This window comes from Phasianus colchicus, chromosome 1 (genome assembly GCF_987193195.1).
Source record: "Phasianus colchicus chromosome 1, bPhaCol1.hap1.1, whole genome shotgun sequence".
NCBI lineage: Eukaryota > Metazoa > Chordata > Aves > Galliformes > Phasianidae > Phasianus > Phasianus colchicus.
The window spans coordinates 52,803,468-52,825,184 of record NC_143436.1 but is presented as its reverse complement, the minus strand read 5'-3'; the positions used below and the strand labels follow the sequence as shown (position 1 = coordinate 52,825,184).

The 21,717-nt window shown below is 48.3% G+C and overlaps 1 protein-coding gene across 2 annotated transcripts; it reads left to right on the top strand.

The window, feature by feature from the left end:
• The first annotated feature begins 54 nt into the window (after positions 1–54).
• On the top strand, positions 55–20,714 carry TOM1 (target of myb1 membrane trafficking protein). 2 transcript variants are annotated; one of them, XM_090143113.1, is made up of 16 exons: positions 55–187; positions 7,128–7,212; positions 8,750–8,828; positions 8,973–9,122; positions 9,235–9,369; positions 9,682–9,828; positions 10,831–10,947; positions 11,437–11,570; positions 12,233–12,266; positions 12,816–12,924; positions 13,911–14,031; positions 16,717–16,798; positions 17,241–17,300; positions 18,910–18,969; positions 19,178–19,214; positions 19,312–20,714. In XM_090143113.1, the coding sequence occupies exons 1-16, from the start codon at positions 136–138 to the stop codon at positions 19,458–19,460; spliced, it is 1,551 nt and encodes a 516-aa protein (XP_089999239.1). In that variant the 5' UTR covers positions 55–135; the 3' UTR covers positions 19,461–20,714. The 2 variants fall into 2 exon arrangements, with proteins under 2 accessions (XP_089999239.1, XP_031455933.2); XM_031600073.2 differs by lacking the exon at positions 17,241–17,300 and having other exon boundaries at positions 16,717–16,792.
• The last annotated feature ends 1,003 nt before the right edge of the window (positions 20,715–21,717 follow it).

Sequence of the window (21,717 nt, the reverse complement as noted above, 5' to 3'; positions counted from 1 at the left end):
TTACTACCGGCCCCGTCCTTCAGCCCCGCGGTGGCGCCGGGCGGAGGCCGCTGTCGTCACGGCGAGGCCCGCCCCGGCCCGGCCCGGCGCGCGGTCACGTGAGCGGCGGCGGCACAGTCAGCTGATCGCGGCGCGATGGACTTTCTGCTGGGGAATCCCTTCAGCTCCCCCGTGGGGCAGCGTATCGGTGAGTCCCCCGCCCTCGCGCCGTCCCCGCGCGCGCCCCCGTCCCCTTTCCCCCGCGCGCCCCCCGTGGGCGCCTGCCTCCGTGCCCGGCCGCCCGCCCTCCCGCAGGACCCCTTTCCTCCGAGAAGCGGCGGGGCCCGCCCACGCGGTGGGATGTGGTGGGATGCGGCCTATGAGAGGGGAGCTCCGCTGTGACTGACGGCTGTTTTCGACCAATAGAGAACGCGCAGCCCGCGGCGGCGCCGTCGGCGGCCCCGCCAGCCAATCCGGCCGTGGAGGGGTCTTGATGTGGCGAGGCGAAGTTTCCTCACTTAAAGGAGCCGAGGAGCGGTGGTCCGAACCACGCCCCCTGGCGGCGCTGAGGTCCGTGATTGGCTCGGGGCCATTCCCGCCTGCACCTCTTGAGGGGCTTCGCGGGGAACCCACCCTGCGGGGGCTGCTGATTGGCTGAGCTCCAGCCGCAGCGGTCTATCAGCGCTCTGGGCGGGAAGGGACCTTTTACTACCTGAAGAGGCAGAGCCATGGGGGGCAGCTGGCACAGAGCTGGGGCTGCCCAGGGGTGGGAACTTCGGACTGGCCGAGACATGCCGTCCGGTGACTTGTCTAGTGGGATCCTCACCCAGCAGCACCCCGCAGGTGGCTGTCTGCCCTGGACTTCCCTGCACAGATTGGGGGCCTGTTGGCTCTGCCCTGCACCACAGGCCTGATCACAGGGTAGAGCCCCAGCTCTAGCAGTGGTATCAGTGTGACATCTATTTGGTGACCTTTCAGGCTTGCAGCCATTAAGCGTTTTAGTCCCTGTGCTCAAGACAGATTGCTGAGCACAGAAGAAAACAGCCCAAGAAAGTGGAGCAAAGAGAAAGAATAAGGCCATGAGCAGCTACACTGGTCTCAAAGCAGAGATGCAGTTCTTAAAGTACTTGGAATAAAGATTCTTTTGTTCTCATGTTGTACCATCTAAATGCCTTCAGGTTGCACTTGAAGAAATGTGGTTGATGTTTCCTGCTTGATGTTTCTGTCTTGTGCAATTTGGCCATTTCTTGTTTATGCAGTTGCTCAGTCTTGCTTTCAGTAGCTTGTGCAAATCTTTGTGCTGTTCTGAAGGTTCAGTGTGCTTGCGGGGGTGAACAGCATGCTGTGAGTGAGGTGGGAAAGGAGCAAGCTGCTGCACTTCTTTAAATGCACACATCAGTGTCCAAAGGAACGGTGGGCACTGATGTGAAACTCGAGTATTGGGTGGGATTGGTGAGATGCAGCTATATCAAGCTGAGGGAAGGTTGACTTTAACCTTCCCAAACAAGGGAAGGTTTTCAATAAAGAACAGCTCTACGTGATATTTGATGCCTTCCCAGATGGCAATCACGTGTTTCATCGTGCTTCTCAGGAGATGCAGTCTCCTGCCCTTTTTGATTATTCTAGGAGAGTATCAGATACATTGTTGTGTCTGGGTCCAGGTAAATTGAAGTCATCTTTAGGTGTTACAGAGTATTTTGTGCCCTCTGGGTCTTCTGAGCAGTTTATCTGAGCAGTCAGATGTAGGTGGTTTCTTTGCTGGACTTTACTTCTCTTAAAGAAGGGAGTTTCAAGCAACAAACCAACAACAAAGAGAGGAGGAAAGTGTTTCAAGAGTGTTGTCAAACAGGAGCTTAGAGTCCATAGTACTAGATATGTGACAGCAGAAAAATCTTAATGATTGGCATTGGCTGAGGTTATTGGAATCCAAAGGGGTAGAGGATTTGCAGTATATGAGAAAGGAACTGAAGTGTGGAGGACTCAAAAAGGGCTGTCAGCTGTAGATACGAGCGTTTTCTCCTTTTGAACATTGCCTGACAACGTCCCGGGGACATAGATAAATGCTATCTTTCCTTTTTAATTTGAGACACGAACAAGACTTACCTGAAGTTGTTTGGTAGGTCCGTGGCAGCTGCACACTGAGCCCATGAACCTGATCACCAAACCTGCATGGTGCTGCTGCTTCGGGCTGTCTGCAGAAAGCTGATATTGCATTTTTGTAAATTACTTGGGTAGAGTGATGTATGCCTGATACATCTTATAAAGTATAAAACAGCTTTAGATGAAGGCTATGGAATGAAAAGGAAGTACTCTGATGCAGATTGATGTTCTCAAATTCCTTCATTAATGTTAATCTAGCAAGTCCCACTTGTTTTGCTGAGAAGGAAACACACTCGGATAATCTCAGTGATTTCTTACAAAAAGTATCAGTTGCAGAGGAGTAGGTTTACACCTTTTTATTCCCAATCCTGAGATTTCATCACAGAATTTCCCTTTGTCCTGGCTTTGGACTGTGATCTCTTTTCCTAAGTAAGATGAATGCAGCCTTTAAAAAAACGAAGTACTTCTAACCAATGGAGAAATTTCTGAAGAGTGCTAAGGCATTGTAGTTTGGGTTCTACCAATGAAAGGGCAATTCACTTGGCTTCTACCTAGGAGCTAAAAGAAACATCAGAGTGGAAAACCTGCTTTCAAGGATGCTCTGATAGTAACGAGGCAGAGTGAGAGAATAGAGAGGAAATGAACAGTGCTCTATCCTGAACCCTGAAGTCTGGAATAGCTCGTAATTATAGCAGTACTGAAAAGGAAAGAGTTTTTTTCTGTGAATGAGGGCAGAAGGCAAGGGAGAGAAGTAAAAATGTAATACGGAGATGGAGGAGAGTTTTTTATCTTTGGGATATGGGTTAAGAGTGATAACCAGGAAAATTGAGGCTGGCAAGAGAGAGCAAGTGAGAGGGCAGATTGCCTCTGCTCATGGTTGAGGGAGAACAGCAGATAAAACAGAATGTGCCTCACAGCTATTTAAATCCCAAACCCTCTGCGAGTTGGTCTTTAGAAGCTGGTGGGAAGCAGATACCATCTGCTGTTAATAGCATTCTCTTTCCTGTTGGGCTTCTGCAACGTAGTGCTTCTCAGCAAGGCCCAGTCTTGTCTTCTGTGCTGTGAAATTGTTGAAGAGCTCTCTGATCCCCGAGAGTTTGAGCTGATTCACAGGAAAGAGCAGAAGGATAAGTTCAGAGATGCAAATACCCAAAGCACTGTGGCAGATCAAGTACATGTCCATCACCATTCTTGAATTAGGACTAGAGATAGATCTCAGCTTTCTCTGGAAAGCAAGCTGTCCCCTGTATCTTTGGAAGAAAGGTAGGGCAAGGCTGAAGAGGGGAGTCCTGCCTGAGCTGGTACTGAAGTTTCCTTGCGAGAAGTGAAAGCATGAGGCTTCTTGAGGTGACTTTCCACAGGATGCTGATTTGGGCCAGGGGGTATTACGAATTGAAGGGAGGTTGGGAGAAAGTTTGGATTGCTTTCTGCTGAACCTATGCTGTCTTGTGTAACAAAATGCTGGTGCTCTCAAACACTTGTTGGAATTGGTGAGAATGCTTTGCAAGGAATTTAAAGCCAGCTGGACTGAGTGCCAAAGGCAGTCTGGCAAAGGGCCTGACTTGCAGCAGGGCGCTGGTCTCTGACAAGCTAAAGGAGAGCATTTCACAGGTGAAGGGTTTCTGAATGCCACCTGGCTTGTTATGGATACTTCAGGCCTTTGAAGGGGAGGAAAAGGAGCAGGAGTCTGTTTGGTATTACCTGTCCCTGGCTCCCATACATTGCTGCGCTGCTGACTGTACCACTGGGAATGGCTACTTGGCCAGCCCAATGGTGGGCCCTCTCATGCCACACAGGAAGAAGCAAGATCTAGGAAGGAAACAAAGCCATGAAATTCACACCTGGCACAATGCAAGATGCTATTTCAGTGTATCAGTTATGCTGAGTTCAAAATTATCTCTTATCTTACAGTAATTTCTTACAGATGCATTAGTAGCTTACAGTCATCAGAAGTACATCAGATGCCAGAAAGGAAGATTCAGTGCATTGTTTTGAGTCATGCCACAGCTCTCTGTGATTTTGAGTTGAGGTGGGCAATTTGCAAGGCAGCACACCAGCATCAGGCAAACCCAGTGCTGTCACACCCAGGAAGCTGGTCTGGCCACTGAGACAACATGGCTTTGGAGTGGCCCCGCAGAGGGCCTCTTGCGTACTGTATGGTCTTGGTATCAGGCTTTGAAGAAAGCAGCATTTATACACCAGCTGATAACCTCCCCATGAGGCATGCCCTGAGTCAGGCCAGGGTTAGCTCCCAGCACACAGAATCAAAAGCTACCTGATAAGCCCTGCCAAGCAGTGCTGAGCAGGCAGCCAGGCCCTGCCTCCTGTCCTCACTGTTTTTAGGGACTTGTCGGCATCTCAGGCTCAGATTTTATAAGGGGCAGACAGCTCATGTGCTAATTACAGCTCATGAAACAGGGCCAGCCGCTCTGATCTCTCACGTGGCTAATGAATACACTTAGTTTCCTTTCTTTCTGCAGGCTTTAGTAAAAGGGTAAAGTTCAGGATTTTCAGAGAAAACTCCAACACATCTTATTAGACTTGAGCAGTCCCTCGGTACTTGGGAGCAAGAATTTAGAGGGCATTAGCTCCAGCCCTCCCGAGGCCAGAGAGACTGGGCCTTAACCTCATAGGCAGATTCAAAGTGATCGCCTTCCTTTTTTTCCATATGCCCTAATTCTGCTATTCCAGCTGCACATTTTCTAACTTCACATTGCATTTACGGCAGGTTTGCTGCTTTCCTGCAGCTTTTCACCCACCAGCCTCCTAAGGGAGGTCACAATGACAGGATCACTGCCCCGCTGTGGGTTGACAGCACTGTAGGCAGTGTACGTCACCTCTGAGGAATCCCCACTTTCTGTACCGGCCAGCCAGGTGAAGGAGTGCGCATGGTTTGTTTGCATTCCTTTCTGGAAAATAAACCTGCTCCCCAACTTTGGCAGGGTGAGCGCATGTGGAAGAAAAGGGGACAAGAAAGCAGGTTGCAGTGGTGCCAAGCACAGGGAAGCAAGAGAGGGATGCTGGCAGACTCAGTTCATATTTGTAAGGCAGAAGTGAAGATGAGGAGGTATGGGGAGATTTTTGAACAGCAGAGACTTGATATTTAAGTTCTGTTTTTGTTTAAACCCTGGCTTCTTCTGTAGCTTAGAGCTTCCCAGCAGGCTCAACTCTATTCCCGAGTTGTTTTTTTTTCTTTTCATGTGCAGTGTTTTTTTTCAGGGCTGAGTAGGGTGGATGTGGACTTCCTTTTGGTAGGAACAAAACCCAAGAGATTGATTTGTGGGTTTCATTGCCAGAGACAACAAGCAGTACAGAGGAACTTCTGGGTAGGCTGGAACATAAACCAAGGTATGTCCTGAGCAGGCTGTGACCCTCATCATGCAGGAAAGCAGCAGTGAAGTGTGGCTTCATGACCAAGTGCACCAAATCTATCATATCAACCTGAACTGCAGTCTATCTGCAAGCAGGGCCAGTTCTGTAGTGTCCCAGAACTCGAGAGAATCATTGGAAAGGTGGAAAAGCGTTAAGAACATTCTGCCGCTCTCCTTCCCTGCTTTGCCCTCTTCCATCAGGTTGCGGCCACAATGTAATCAACCTAATCACAGTGCCATCAGTAGGTTTTGCAGCCAAGAAAAAAGGTGGCAGCTGGATTTCAATGATATTTGGACAGGCAGCTTCATGCTGCGGTGTGTAACCTGTGGGAGGGACGTGTACAAGAGAGGGTGTATTGCAGAGTGCTGTGAGTAGCTCGCTGACTGATCCTTAAAACAGGGCATCCCAAAACATGAAGGATCTACTTACTCAGGCACGAGTTAGAAACATTTTTCCAATGTTATGGCCCCTATCATTATCACTTGCATGAGCAGGCATTTCATTTTAGTCCCACAGAGGGATCATTAGCTATTTGGGTTGCAGAGGAGGCTCCCTCTGAAGGGCAGAGGACCCACAACAGCAAGGGCCAGCTCCAGATTATGCAGTGACAGCAGTTCTGAAAAAGCAGGCACTCCTCTAAGTAAGTGTCTAAGTAAGCTGGTCCCTATAAGGAAGCTGGGTCCCAGTTCTCCTGAAGAGCACCTGATAGGTGCTGAACTGGTCTGGCTAGTTTTATTTGCTTTGCTCCACTACTAAATCAGGCATCTTATAGGATGGGAAAGCTTGGAAAGAAGGATCTCTTGCACTATTTGCCATCTGCTGTATCTCTGCATTTCCCCGTGGTCTGGAGAGTGCCTGGTTCTGCCTACCCACCAGCAGTTGTTTCCCCCACCCACTGGTGGTGACCCTAAAGGCATCACTCAGCCAGTGTGGTTGGGGTGAGACGCAGCTGATTACAGGGTGGAGGCACTGGTGATCTCACTAATAGTTGTGTGTTGCCCAAATCTCTGCCTTGAATAACATCAAGGCTGACTGAGGAATTCGTAATTAAAGGGGACACAATCAAAGCTGGAACATCACTTCAGCCCGCAGTCCTTGTCTGTCAATACTCCCCAGAGGCCAGAAATTCAGGCAAGAGATGCAAATGTTAAACAAGACCTGTTTTTTTAGGTTTTGCTTGCTTATTTGTTTTTATTGGACCTGTAAAAACTGGGGGGCTAATTCATTTGTTTTCTTAATTTGATGCAAATAAAAGCAACGCTGATGGCATTAGATACATATCAGTATGAGCAGGCCAAACTCATGGTTTCCTTTGCTGGCCCTGCAGCAACAAAGCAAATAATCCCCCTTTTCTTCAGTTGTGCAGCTGAAGTCATTTGTTTTCTACTGAGGCCCTCTCCCTTTGTGTGTAGGACACCAGAGATCATGCAGTGTGTGTTTGTGAGTTTGCAGCACGCGTGATGGGGGCAAAGCTGTGCAACTGCCCATCCCAACACCAGCCAGAAATGTGCTTTGTGGTGGTGACACCTAGTGGGAAGCACTTGGTGGCTCAGGCTTTGCAGCTTGATTCATGTTGTTAAATGTTATGGTGGAATCCAGGGTCACAGCTGAAGAGCAGCCCATGTGAGTGCCAGGGCATCTCTTAGCTTTATTCTGTCTTGGTTTCTGTTTTCCAGAGAGAGCTACTGATGGATCCTTGCGGGGCGAGGACTGGTCTCTCAACATGGAGATCTGTGACATCATTAATGAGACTGAAGAAGGGTAAGGGAGCTGGCAAAGGTTCTCATTCAGCAGCAGGTCCCAGCACGCTTCCTGTAACAATATCCCTATGCTGCAATGGCAGCATGCAGTGGTGGAGGTAATAAGCTGGTCTGCCCAACGGTCCCCTAGATGAGACTCTGCTGGGACATCTAGAGACAGAGCAGAGCTGTCAGAGCATCTGTTAGATGCTTCCCTGTGATCTTCATGAGCACAAAGAGCCATTCAAACAGGCCTACAGGGTCCCCAGAGAAATCTTGATTCAAGCCAGGCTGCCTCCCATCTCCCAAAGACACATTTGCAATTCTTTCACTTTGATTTATTCCTCTTCCTTATCCCTCTCTCTCCACTGGGAATGTAAAAGTCTTCAGGCCAATGACTGAGGAGAGAGAAAAATCTCAGGCAAGTCCTGCTGGGGTTATGTTCTCAGATATTTTCATATACAGTTACTCTGACATGCACAAATGTGGGCATTCCCCCCTGAGGAGGGATGTTAGAAACCTGCCAAACATGTTAACTCTGGAGCTGGGGATTTGCCAATGAATCCTAGGGGGTCTGCTCCATCTCACAGTGGAGATGTCAAGAACAGCATGTAAAAAAGAAGGTGATACATGGAATGAAAAACGTAGGTTTCACTCCTGCTGTCCCACCTCACAGGGAGGCTGATAGATAGCAAGCTCAGTTTGAAACTTCACAGTTGTATGGAAACAAAGTCAAACGTCTTTTCTTACAGATCTGTCACACCTTCCCTGCTCTCCCCGTGGTACAAATCTGCCTGTCTTTGCCAACAGTTCTCAGTCCCAAGCTGTTACCACTTTGTGTTTCATTTCTGGGCTGCTGCTAGCATAGCTGTCTCTCCTACTCTCCTGCTAATGCCCATCTATTGCATTACTGCCCCATGGGCCCCCAGGTGCTTCCTCTTGGTGCCTCCATCTTGGTGCCTCCATCTCATTCTTATCTTCCAGTGCTGCTGCTCTACCAGCCCAGCCTTTCTTTCCCTGCTCTACTGGAGCACGTTAGTGCTTTTGTGCCCTCTCACAAGACCACAGTTGTCCTGCTATGCTACCATATATGCAAGATTTTGCCACTGCATCTCCCAAACTTCTGTTAGCCTCCTTTTCTCCAGGGAAAAGTTTAACAGTTTCTTTCTAAACATTCAAGGATTGCTTCTCTTCTGTCCTATGCCAAGCTTTTTGTGATCTGCATTGCCACTGTCATGGGATTTTGCTTTACCCCAAACAGTACATTTTTGGTGTTGCTTTTACTCTCTATTTTGTCTGTACACCTTGGATTGTTGCAAACATCAGCACAGAAGCCTCCAGTTTCAGCACCAACGCTCAGCAGCAGGACCTAGCTCCTCTTACAGAACTAAGGGCAAAAACTGCTTTATCAGTCACTGCTTCAAGATGCACTGAAAATGTGATGGGAAAGACCACCTATTGAGTTCAAGACTCTGGATGTCAGTGGCTGTTTTGCTTTGCTTCTGCCTAGGTGGGTCTCACCTTTCTGATGATCTTTCTCCATTTGCTTTTTCCTGCAGGCCCAAAGATGCCTTCCGAGCCATAAAGAAGAGAATTGTAGGGAATAAGAATTTCCATGAAGTTATGCTGGCTTTGACGGTGAGTGGTCACTATTCTTTCTTAGTTCAGTGATTCTTGCTGTAAAGCTGAGTCCCCGAGTACAAAAACATGGGCACCCAAAGATAACAAGGCTAATACATGCAGGCAGAGAAGACTGTAGCTAATGCTTCTTTGCCTTCAAAGGTCTTGGAGACATGCGTCAAAAACTGTGGCCATCGCTTCCATGTCCTTGTAGCCAGCCAGGACTTTGTAGAAAGCGTCCTGGTGAGAACAATCCTGCCGAAGAATAACCCACCTGCCATAGTACACGACAAGGTGCTGACCCTCATCCAGGTGAGCCAAAAAGAATGAGCATCTGCACCATTGAAGGGACCGACTGTCTTTAGGTATTTGTATATTAGTGTACTGTAAATTATGTAAATGATGATTATTTCCTTCTCCCTAGTCTTGGGCGGATGCTTTCCGCAGCTCACCGGACTTAACTGGTGTTGTTGCTGTCTATGAAGACCTTAGAAGGAAAGGCTTGGAGTTTCCCATGACTGATCTGGACATGCTGTCACCCATCCACACACCACGGAGGGTATGGAAGCGTTTCTGAGGAGAAGGGAGGTTTACTGCTGCTTTTCTGGAGCTGTGAGGGTGCTACCGTAGCTCTGGATTGCAGTTAGAGGAAGTGGGGAATGAGAAGCTGCAGGAGGGTCTCTGCAAGACCATGGTGGGCAAAGTGACTTACAGCTATAGGGTAACAGCTTTGAAGGAGGTGAGGCAGAGAAGTTGGAAGACTTACTGAAAGCAGATGGGGACTTGACATTAACGTTTCTTTCATAACTGTATTATCCTGTCAGCTGTGAGCGGCTAACATCTGTGCTGCTGTTCCCACCTCTGTCCATAGTCTGTGTATAGCTCCAACTCCCAGTCTGGACAGAACCCACCTGCGGTCAACTCCCCTCAGCAGATGGAGTCCATCCTCCACCCTGTCACCCTGCCCTCTGGGAAAGACACTTCCAGCAGTGCGCCCATCACACCCACACAAGAGCAGGTGAGTTGGACACATACCCTCTGCTGCTGCTGGCTGTCCCTTTACTTGGGATCTGTTTCACAGACACTGTTCTGGGATTGCTGTCCTTCTCCTTCCCCAGCCTAGGTCCTTAAGGAGCTGTTCGAAAGCATCATTCTTCAGGGATTTTCTCCATCATGGTCATAGTGATAAACTGGGATACCACAAACACAAAGCGGTTACGCTTCCCTAAGACCGCTGCTTGCAGCTACTGGGAGGATCTCCAGGCTATAAGGAAGTGAGGAACTGAGACCTACAGGCTTTGAGCAAGGTCTTTGTAGTGCAGTGGAGCAGAATTTTGCTCTGTAGATGCCTCTGTACCATCTTTATCTTGCCTCACAAATGACTCCATACGAATCAATCCTAACTGGCTATGCAGCTTGCAGAGACCAGGGCTTTCTCAGTTGTTTCTTCATCCTCTTTTCTCCTTCCTCACCCTGACTTAAGACACCAAGTTCAGCATCAGTTCTCCAGCTGCTAGTAGGTTGCATCCCCTTGCAGAACAGAGGCTAGAAACTGCTCTTAAGGAGCTTGTTAATAGCCTCTGAAACCAGAAAGAAAAAGCTTCAACTGCACTCTTACCCCAGACTCACCTTCTGAATGGGAATCCATTTTTTCCAATCTTCTGCTGCCTCTGAAATGAAATCATGTGAGTGGCTGCCACAGAGGAGCTGCTAGCTGGGGTGAGATTGAATCATAACAGCAGCCTTTGCTGGTTATTAAAAATCAAGGTTAGGTATAGTGGCAAAGGTCCCCAGTGAGAGCCTGGCATCTTTTACCAGCGAGTGAATTTGATGGTAAGTAATAAGGCTTCCTTTTGCTGAGAGCTCCCGGGAACCAAACTGAGCAGTGACAAATGAGTTCTCCAGTGACTTTTCCCTTCAGCTTTGTGAATGCATCTACACTGTGCGCTGCCCTTCACAGCTACCTCAGCTATCCCCTGGCCTTCACAGGATAAGCACTCACTTTCACTCCCTTCTGCAGATCAAGAAGCTACGCAGTGAGCTGGAAGTGGTGAATGGGAATGTGAAGGTCATGTCAGAGATGCTGACAGAGCTGGTGCCATCCCAAGCTGAGATTTCTGACTTGGAGCTGCTGCAAGTAAGGAACACAAGGCAGTTACTGGTGGGACAGAGGGCTGGCACATGAAGCTCAATTTAGCAATGAGTTGATGAACTGAGACATTATACATGCCAGGCATGGGGAACAATTGCACTGGAACAGTTCAATGTGGGGCTTCTCAGGGAGCGATGGGATAAGTGAGACGTGGGGGTTGTGGAGTTTCAGTGGCCAAGGGAATTTGCCCTGTTGAGGCTGGAATCATCTCACACGAAGACCTGTAATCTCTGAGGGCCTTTATTCCTGAATAATATGTTAAGCAAGTGGCATGCAATTATTGCAAGGACAGAGAAAACTAGTAACTATAAATCCCAGATTTGGTTTACGTCTTATACCAACTTCCTTCTTTTCCTCCTCTATACTTGCTGATAGACTCCAGTCGGCTCTGGAGTCTGTTGCATTCAGACTTCCAAATCTGCAAGTGCTCAGCCTGAGCCTGACCTTTGTGGTAACTTTTCTTGCTATGAGCAGGAGCTGAATCGGACATGCAGAGCCATGCAGCAGCGTGTGCTAGAGCTGATTCCCCGTGTCCAGCATGAGCAGCTCACTGAGGAGCTACTCCTCATCAATGACAACCTCAACAACGTGTTTCTACGCCATGAAAGGTATCTCTCTCCTCCCTGCTCTGCTCTTCCACAAGAGTTGACTGCCCTTTGGTAGTCTATCCCAGCTTTTGATCTGCCCATGAATGTAATGCTCAAGGTGTGTCAGCCTGTATTACCCATCTTAGAAAGAAGAGCCAGTCCTCAGATCTTGCTGACTTATCCATACTCCTCCAATCACTGCATTTGTTGCTGATAGAATATAAACATAACCCAGAAGAAGAAAGGGATTGCATGAAAAGAGCTGGCTTTCTAGCTCTGAGGCAGACAGACATAGAAAGGACTTGCCTAGGTAGAATCATCACCTATTTTTGTCCTCCATTTCACCAAACTCTTCTCTTCTACTAGGGTGAAGAGAATTTGGTCTCCTCTGTCTAGGAGAGCTAGGTTTGAACCATTTTGATTAGAAGTAGCTTTGAAGTGTCACAAGAAGCTTTCTTATGTCACATCTTTGGAGACATATCTTTGGAGACATCAACTCTGAGGGCCCTTTTCTGGTGTCTTCTGTGTAGGGGAGAAATTGGGCCCTGAACATGGTCTCCCTTTCCTAGTATGTAGGAAGGGGCAGGCTGTGCCAAGCCTTACTGAGAAATCTCTTGGGCTGAGGGTGAATTAGTACACACTACTGAAATGCATCCTGTTACATCCTGTCATCTTCCTTGCAGGTTCGAGCGTGTTCGGACAGGACAGCCTGTTAAGGTAATTCAAAGCTAGTGCCTTTTGTATGGCTTAGTTTGCATCCTGCGCAACCTGTGATGTCTTGCTGAGCCAAAAAGAGATTCAGACTGCCCCATTTGCAAGCTATAGGCTTTTCTCTCCCAGCCCAGACACAACAGACCTCATCAGTGTGTAGGATGCTCCATTTCCCATTGCTAGTCTTTCCTAGCAGTAGGCCCCTTCCCCTCACCCAAAGAATAAGGACAGACTAATAGATGTGGTTCTAGGTTTTGAGCATGAACATTTCTCAAAAGAGCCTCCTTGTATCATTACTGGCCTGTTGTCTGAGCCAGCACCTAACCTACTGACATCCCTGCAGAGCTGGGGCCTAGGTACCACGATGTATTCTGCCCTATTCCCAGCCAGTTCTCTCATCATTGTCCCACTTCTCCCAAGGACAGGCTCCCCAGTTGATATCTTTCAATGGGTACTGTAGGGCTTCCCTTTTCAGTGTTAATAAGCTGGAACTGGGGAGTCAAAGTGTCCAAACCTCACAAACTCTTCAGCATCTTCCGTTTTTCTTCTCCAAAGGCACCAAGTGAGGCAGAGAATAACTTGATTGATCTGAGACCCAGTACTCCGTCTGCAGTGAGACAACCTGAAGTCACCAACAACCTCTCCTCTCAGCTGGCTGGAATGAGTAAGCTGCCATGCAGTATTCTCCTCAGTCTTTCTCCTGTCCTGTTGTAAGAAACCTGTAATGCACTTCAGTTACCAATTTAGCCATATTCATAAAGTAACCTAGACAAATTGAGTATATTGTCAACTAATAAACTAATGAAGAAACCTGTGCATGCCTAGAGATGCAAACACGTCTCAATATTAACACCTCAGATTGTGCAAGAGGTGGACCTTCTTATGGAAGGACCTCAGTGCTAGGTTGTGGCTAAGAACTGGGCTTTCCAGCAGGGAAGAGGAGAAAGTTGCACTCCCTCCTATCCCTAGCAACAGAGCAGTTGTTTCTCTTGCCATGTGGTGTCAGGCTGACGATCAAAGGTCTGGGAAAAGAAAAGCCACTGAGCTGTACTGCAAAGGCAGCTATGAGCATTTTGGGCTAAGGACCCAGATCTTGACAGGCTGTCAAGCTTGAGAGATCCTGAGGGGTGTTCAGGACATACCAAGAGTCTACAAAGTCATGCCTGAAGCTCTCACTGACTGTGAGCATGCTCAGTACAACTTGGATGCAGTTGAAGAAAACTAAAAATATTGTATTTACAAAAAAGCCAGTGAAAATATTTTTCAGGTCAGAGTTTTTCAGGTGATACTTAATTCCTGAAAATTCCACTCCAGTGGATAACACAGGTTATCTTCTTCCATGGGTTATGGAGCAATTCCCTATGTTAAATGATTGGGAACATCTGCCCTTCAGAATCAGTGCAGTAAATTGCTGCTGCTGCTGCTGCCAGAGACTAAGCTAAAAATATCTGCTGAGTAGGAGAAGAAACCGATTCTGTCACATCACCCATGACACTGATACACTGTGCTGCTTCTGAGGGGCAGAATCGATTAGTGGGCCTGGAGCAGTTTCACCTGTTTGAATGTTAGCCTTCCACTTAGCACCTCCAAGCCCATGGCCTTCCATTCATGTCTCCATACTGCTTGCTCACTCTCTTTTCTCTCCCATAGCCCTGGGCTCAAGGAGCGTGAGTGCAGGGCTGCACTCCCTCGACACCTCTGGCAAGCTGGAGGAAGAGTTTGACATGTTTGCTGTGACACGTGGCAGCTCGCTGGCTGAGCAACGCAGAGAGTGAGTGTAGCTGCCCCTCTGTGCTTGCCTTCTTCCAAGTGGGGAGGTTGCAAGGGAATTGGAGTTGTGATCCCAACTGGTGGGAGGCAGTAGGGTGAAACAGAAATGCACTCTTCCCACACACAGTGTTTGTAGGATGTCTTCTACAGTCCCAGGCATTCTCCCTTGCTGTCATCGTCCCCCCTTCTCAGTGTTCTCCTGGTCAAATGGAAAAGAAAGTGGTCTCTGCATACACATCCCTCACCAATGGACATTGCAGTGCTTTACGTGGTGGCAAGGCTCAGCGTCAGAGATAAAGGTGCAGAATGGGACTGGCTCAGTTTTCTTGTCTATCTCTGAAATCTCTCTGAAATGAGTTCCTCTGTGCACTGACTGGGCTGATACTGAACTTGGTTATCACTGAATATCAATGGAGTCTGATGGACAGAATATTCAGCTGCAGTGCAGGAAGTGCACAATCCATTGTGGTTTGCAAGGCAGGGCACTGATCTAGGCCTCAGCTTCCCTCTTGTTAAGTGGGACTGGTTTTTCCTCCTCTGTAATGTGGTTGAGACCTCCTGATGTAAAGCAGTAAGAGTTGGATCTCATAGTACTATCTACACACTGTCTACACTGAAGAGGTCTCTTCTCTTCTTCAAAGAGTAAATTTTCTGAATCCTTCAACTGGGAAGAGTCAACAACAGCTGTGCTGACAGGATTCTTTTGACTTGACAGACTTGACAATCATACTCTGTTTCACTTATCAGAATCACACAGTGTTCTTCATAGGTTACCAAACAATAGAGTCCATAGGCTTATGGCTGCCTCCAGCCCTCAGAGACCTGTGCTCCTGATCTCCATCCACTGGAGTGCCTTCCTCTGCAGCTGGACAGTGGCAAGTTAACATCTCATAAAGATGTCTCCTTTCACTCTCTTGCCTCAGTCTGCATCTAGTAACCCATGGAAAGCACACAATTTATTCCTGGTCACTGATTGCCCTGGCAGGCCTTGCTAGGAAGGGATTCTTCTCCTGCCTCAATTAACTGTCCTCTGTACTGTCTCCAGTCCACACCACCCTTCATGAAGGGCACCACTAATGGGCTACATTAGTGAGAACATTAGGCTGTTGGGAAGCAGTGATTGAACACACATGGCTGTTTTAGGCTCAGCCTGAACATGGCTGCCAACATTTGCAGCTCTGAACCACTTTAGTCAGGGCTGAGAACCCATGTGCAGAGTCCCTCAGGCTGCATGGAGGGTACTCCCAACACACCACAGGGTGTGATGCCTCAGGATGGGACAGAAACACTGGTGCCAACAGCCTCTCTGAAACCCAAGCTGCTGGTATGTGCTCAGTGCTAGAGGCTGAGGAACAGTTGGGCAGGGGTGGAATCATATCCTCTCCAATGTGGCGCAATCCTTAACGGACTGAGGGCTTATGATCTTTGCGGTAATGAGGCGTCTTCTATTTATTCCTCATTGCCCTCCATCTGCTTTCACTTGCTGCTCTGCCAGGTAGTCTCTATTCTCACTGGCTCAGGTTTCCCATTTCACTCAGCACCCTCTGCTCTCAGTATCTCCCTCTCCCTGAACAGACCCACTTCTCCGCTGCTCCCAGGCAGGATGTGCTGGCAGGAGACACAAGCAAGGCAGCTAAGGTCTGTTCCTGATTCCTGATGCTTCATGGGTGTCTCAGCGAAGCAGTGCTTGAAACACCTCAAGCCTTTCCTGCCGTTCTTCCTCATCAGTGGCATGATAGTGGTGCTGTACTTCATCCTTGATGCCATTATCCACAGCGGCCCCTTCACTGATGAGCACTTTTTTGAGAAGTTTGATCAACGGTGGCCCAAGCCCTCAGCCCCCAACAAAAACAGCTCCACATGATGATCTGCTACAGCTGCAAGAAGGGGCCTGGCTGGAGGGGAAACCTGAGGAGAGCTTCTGGGAGAGGCTTCGTTCTCCTAGCATGGATGGATTGTTTTCCCCAGTCTGCGTGGATCAGATGGTGAAGCATGGCATTAGCATGTGTGGTAGCAGCCTGGAGGGGACACAGAAATGGGATAAAGGAGATGCCGGGTGGGACTTTTCTGTGTGTAGAAAGAGCTTGCTGTAATGGGACGTTTGGAGACTCTGAAGCAACACCAGGCTTTTCTGATCATCCAGCTTAACATCCTACATGGTATAAGCCTGTGAGTCTCTGCCACCATCAGTGGCAGTGGTGCTGGTTAGAGATAGGATTTTGAGATGTGTTTCTGCTGTGAAGATACATGAGTAATACAGGAGCTTTGTTGCTCAAATCCATTCTATAGCAACTGTGATCTACTGTACAGTCTGTTAGTTATCTCTCTTCTGTAGTCAAGCCCAGGAAAGATCAGTGTTATGTTAGATGCACCTAGCGCTGTAAGACTGAGTTTTAGTCTGCTGGACAGTTGTTTTTAGGTGATGCCTTGTCATCCCCTTGTTGAGTGCCAGAGCTGTCCTCTGGTATCCATAGTGATATTGCAGTGAGTAGATTAGTCTGTTTTATGGTGGGTTGCATTCTTCTTTAGTAGGAGTTTTGTACACCTTTCTAGAAACTCTTGGGAGGAGAATGGTGAGAGATGAAAAGTTGTGCAGTCAGCAGCCCTAAGTATATATTTAGAACTTCCCAATCTTCACTCACAGACATTATATCAATCTGTGTGTTATCTAACTTCATGCTTTCAGGGTAAAGTACGAAGATCCCCAAGCCACCAAAGGACTTGCTGGTGCCCTGGACGCCCGGCAGCAGAACACAGGAGCGGTAAGTGCCTACAGAGCCTTTAATGTGTGACCACGAGTGGGAGTATCCTCCTTGCTCACCAACACAGTAAACTTGCTGCCTTTTTGGAAAAAAAAAAATCAAGCATTTAACATGACTGATAATAACTCCTAGGCTCTACCAACCTGCATTTACTATCTGGACTCTATACCTCATTATTTACAACCCAGAAGTGGAGAAATGTGACAAGTCTGAATTTGACTCAGACAGACACTGGACGGCCTTCTTACATCTGCAGGAAATAACCACTTGGAAATATGGTTTATTACACTTCAGTAGCTTTCCAAGTCCATTTGCCTTCTCTCTGCAGTCAGAGAAGTGGGCCACCAGTAACCAGTGTGCACTTTCCACTAACCTAAACCCACCGCCTCCCTTTTCCCTGACCTTCTGCAACAATAGCTTTCAGTGCAGACTCTCTCTCGACCAGGAGGAGTCTAATGCCTCCAGTGATGGAGCCCAGCTGACTAACTGGATGATACGGCAAGGAATGGTGAGATGGTGGAGCATCAGTAGGGAGAAAGGAGGCTGGGGCTGCTGGGTTGCAGGTGGCAATGGCACAGCACGTGTGGATGCACTGCAGGCATCAGGAGAGACTGCAAACTGAAATGGAGCAACCCTGGTCTGGGCCAGTTATGGAGACCAGGGTAGAGAAGGAAGTAGGCAGTGTCAGTCCTTTCTCAAACATGTGAGTAGGGAAAAATCCCAGAAGTTCTGAGGCCAAAAGAGCATGTGAAGTACAAAGACTGGCCTGTAAGAGGGTGGATATCTGGGTCAAAGGCATGAAACAGTGGTATAGGGAAGGCTGCAGCTGTTCATTCCCTTTGCATCTTCTCCTGCCTAGCATGAGCTGCCACATTTGGAAAAGAACATATTCTGGCTTTTATCACATTGGAGGCCTTCTCCTGCAGATAAAGTGTTCAAGCTTTCAAATTAGGTATTTTGGCAGCAGGAATTCCTGCATTTGCATCCCCTTAGGCATGCTGAGGTTTTGACAGTGTCTAGTTTGCTAGCCTTTCTTCCTAAAATGGGCACTGCCTAGACTAATGTCTGCTATAGGAAGTTTCCCCACAAGCTCTCCTGTCAGCTTGAATGCACTACCCAGAGTTCCTCTCTGGGTAGAGACAAAGCCACTTCACTTTGAAACTTCCCTAATTTTACACATCCTCTTCCATCCCCACTCATATATCTGCCCACTGGGATAACTGTCTGAACTTGCTACCTGGTTTGGGGAAGTCTGCCTATCCTTGGTGAGAAAGGGTTGCTTTTTCTCTTGATCTTGCCATTTTCTGAGGGTGAGAGTGTTATTCATATGAGGAGACTAAGAAATAAGTTCCTACACGTACCCTCTGGTGCTTCTGCTTGTGAAGCTTCTAGCTGCTTAGCTTTGTTCAGAAGCTCATGACTGGAGAAAAGGATCTGGGGGTTTGAATTGGTCTTGGTTTCTGTCAGGGATATGTCTGTCCATTAAAAAGGTGTCTCTGCTTCTTAAATTGGCCAGAGATGTAAAGTCTTCTGTGCTAAGTCTTCTTCTTACTTTAATTTTAACTACGATTTAATTGTAGAGGACTTCATCTTTGATTGATTTGTGTCTGTAGTTTGGTGTGACGTCAAATACTGTCTTGCTCCATGATCCTACCAGGGAATCAATTCTTGGCCCTTCTCCCTCTGTATGGCATCAAACATTTGTTATCTTAAGCAACACAGACTTTGACATCAGACTGTCACTGCTTTGTGGAAGGGAGGTGGTGTGGATAAAGCACATCTCCTGTTCACTGGCTTTCTCACACAAGCAGCCAACTTCCACCTTGTGGGTCCTTACCAAAGCCTCATCTTGTGCTAATATCCCAACGTCAATTGCCAAACCCCAGATGCTTTTAATGTCATGTATCCCAGAAATTATGCATGCCTGGGTGTGGATGGGGCAGAGGAAGGAGGTGAACCATTGGCAGCTGGGAGAGCTTTGCAATGGCAAAGGTGGGATTTTGAAGGGCTTGAACTGACCGAGTGATGGGGCAAGAGGGTTAGATTTTGGGTTGGGCTTTCCTTTTGCAGAGTGGGTTTCAAGAACATTCTCTCAGCCTTTCTTTCCTCTGTCCCAGGTGCCAGTTCCCCAGGCAAATTTCATGGAAGACATAGAAAAGTGGCTGTCTACTGACGTGGTAAGTGAAGGGCTGCTTAGCTGTAAGCAGTAGTGCTGTCAGAGTTGCCTGTGAGGTTGGATCTTGGGCAGTGTACAACAGCACTGGCACTGCTGCGTGTGCAGCACAGGCTGCTTAGAAGGACCAGGTCAGGAAAAGCTGAGGACACAGGATCTGGGCTACTGTATCAGTATAAAAAGCTTCTAATTATGCCTTTCTCCTTCTCCAGGGAGAGTCAGAGGATGGAAAAGGTGTAACCAGTGAAGGTAAGAGTCAACAGCAAACAGCTTTTCCAGCTGGCAGCACTTTGGTTTGTCCACAAACCCCCTTCCTTGTTAATGCTCCACTCTGCTTTTGCCCCAGAGTTTGACAAGTTTCTGGAAGAACGAGCAAAAGTTGCAGACAGACTGCCCACTTTGTCCAGCTCTTCAGCAGGGATGTCCGTCTCCCCTGCTGCTGCCAGCCGTCATCAGAAGCAAGCAAAAGAAGATGATGCTATGTTTGCCTTGTGAACACGACCAACTGGTGTGCTGTGGAGCAAGAGGCTGTGTGTGCTGTTTTGCTAGCCTCCAACCAGGGGCCAGCAGAGGAAGGACTCTATCCCCTTCCTCCACTCTCTTCCTGTTTTCTTTTTGAGTTGTTTTTATTTTAAAGCTGCTTTCAGATTTCAGATTATCATTGTTGTGTTCAGGGACATTCTGTGTCACACAATGGGCTTGTGAAGAGGGTTTTCAAAGCTGCTAGAGAACATGGGAGTTCAGTGGGCAGTTTTTTTTGGTATGGTGTGGGTAAAGCAGAAACTCCCCATCCTCCTCTCCAGTGAGTCATTCAGAGATCTTGCCCAAGAAAGAGGAGAGCCTGCAGCCTGCTGCTGAAATCATGCCTGCCTGCCTCTTTCCTAGCTCCCTCTCTAGAGTGGGCTTCCAGCCCTCTGCCTGCTGCTGTTAGCCTGGAGAGCAAAGGTGGTACGAGACGTTACAGATGGCAGAGGAAAAACACTAATGGCAGTGGAGCCCTATTGCTCTAGTTTTTCTTGCACAAGTGCTTGTGGTATGCAGCACCTCACTCACAACCCCTTCTCTTCCTTTCCTACCCATCAGTTTATCTGGAATCCTACCCACAGCCCTTGTTTTCTTTGCATGCCAGCCAAGTTACCAAAGCCCCTGGCAGCACGCAAGCCTTGAGCTGCAAGTGGTACACAGCCTGCAGGCTGAAGGGGCTGTCTGCTGTGGGTTAGGATGTGCCTTCAGCAAACTCTTCGCAGTTAATTTAATTCCCCTATTACTATCCTTTCCTTCCTTCTTTCCCCAATAAAACCCTGCCTCCATCTTGCTTTCACTGATGCCTTCCACCACATCCCGCTGTGAACCAGGGAGGATCTCTTAGCCTCAGATCCAGCTAACAGCTGTTGACTCCCTGTGTGCTGTGGCAGAGAGCTGTGTTCCCTAAAGCAGGAGGCCCTCATAGGCACTTTTACACTGGTGGGAGCATGCTGTTGCTGGGAGAGCTTGTTCAAGCTGTTAAGAGCAAGAGGGGAAGCGAGACATCAGTCATCTCGCAACGGCAAAGCTGCCCTACAGCAGCCAGGAGCGACTTGCACTTGGGGGAGAAACCCCTTCTGAGCAAACCACACACAGTGCCTGATCCTGTATGGCAGCTGGGGAGATGGGTGCCGAGCCTGGGGCTCCTGCTCATGGGATTTCCTGTTGAACGTGGGACAGTTGCCTTTTTTATTGCACATTAAAGGCGCAAACTCTTGAACCTCCGCTGAAGGAACACGTGTGTTCTCTGTGCCGGCGTGGGGAAGGGAGAAGAGGAATGCAGCCATGTGGCCACATTTGCTCTCCAACTGCGGGCATAGTGGTGCTGAGAGGAGGCATGGCATGGGGCTGAGGGTGCTGTGAGTCAAGGCAGGTGCTGGTTCCTGGGGAGGTGGCTCCAGCCCATCCCAAAATAGCAAGAGAGTGAGCTACCTCCTCCCCATCCCCCTTCTGCCTTGTGACCAGACCCAAATGCGCATCTCAAACCATAAATCACTCAAAGACATGCAAGAAACAGTTGCTCTGAAAGGGCTCTGTGGTATCCACAGCTGTCCCTGTGCCATCTCCTGGTGTCAAACTGGGTGGGAGCTTGGAAAACCCTCCTAAGTGGTGGAGTTGCATCCCTAGGGTTGTTCCAGAACTGTGTGCATGTGGCACTGAAGGACATGGTTAGTGGGCATGGTGGGGATGGGCTGATGGTTGGACTGGGTGATCTTAGCGGTCTTCTCCACCCTTAATGATTCTATAGTCCAATGATTCCATGGGAAACAAAAAACAAAAAATAAAACTCACAAGGCTGCTTGCTAATTTCTCCCAGCAGATGGCTGTAGTGCCTCACACGCTGGCTGCCTGAGTTCTGCAAGCTGCAAAGGAAGCCCTCTCACTTTGCAGTGACCCGCTTAGAGCAGGCTGCGCTACACAGGACACCAAACCAAACAAAGTTGTGCCTTATTCTAAGAATTACGCCGCAACCTTTATCCTGGCACAGCCTCACACGGTGACCGCTCCGGAGTGTGCACGTGGGTGCTGTGTGCACACATAGGCTGAAGCACCCATTAAAAACCACCCTGGGAACAAGAGCATGACCCACATAGACCTTTTACATTTCCGGAATGCTTGTTTTTATGTACACTGAAAAAAGCCAGAACTTCGCTGCGTTGGGTCAGATTTGCTCCTTATCTCTAAAAATTAAGGACATGTTAAAAGCTCATGAGAATTTCCATGATGT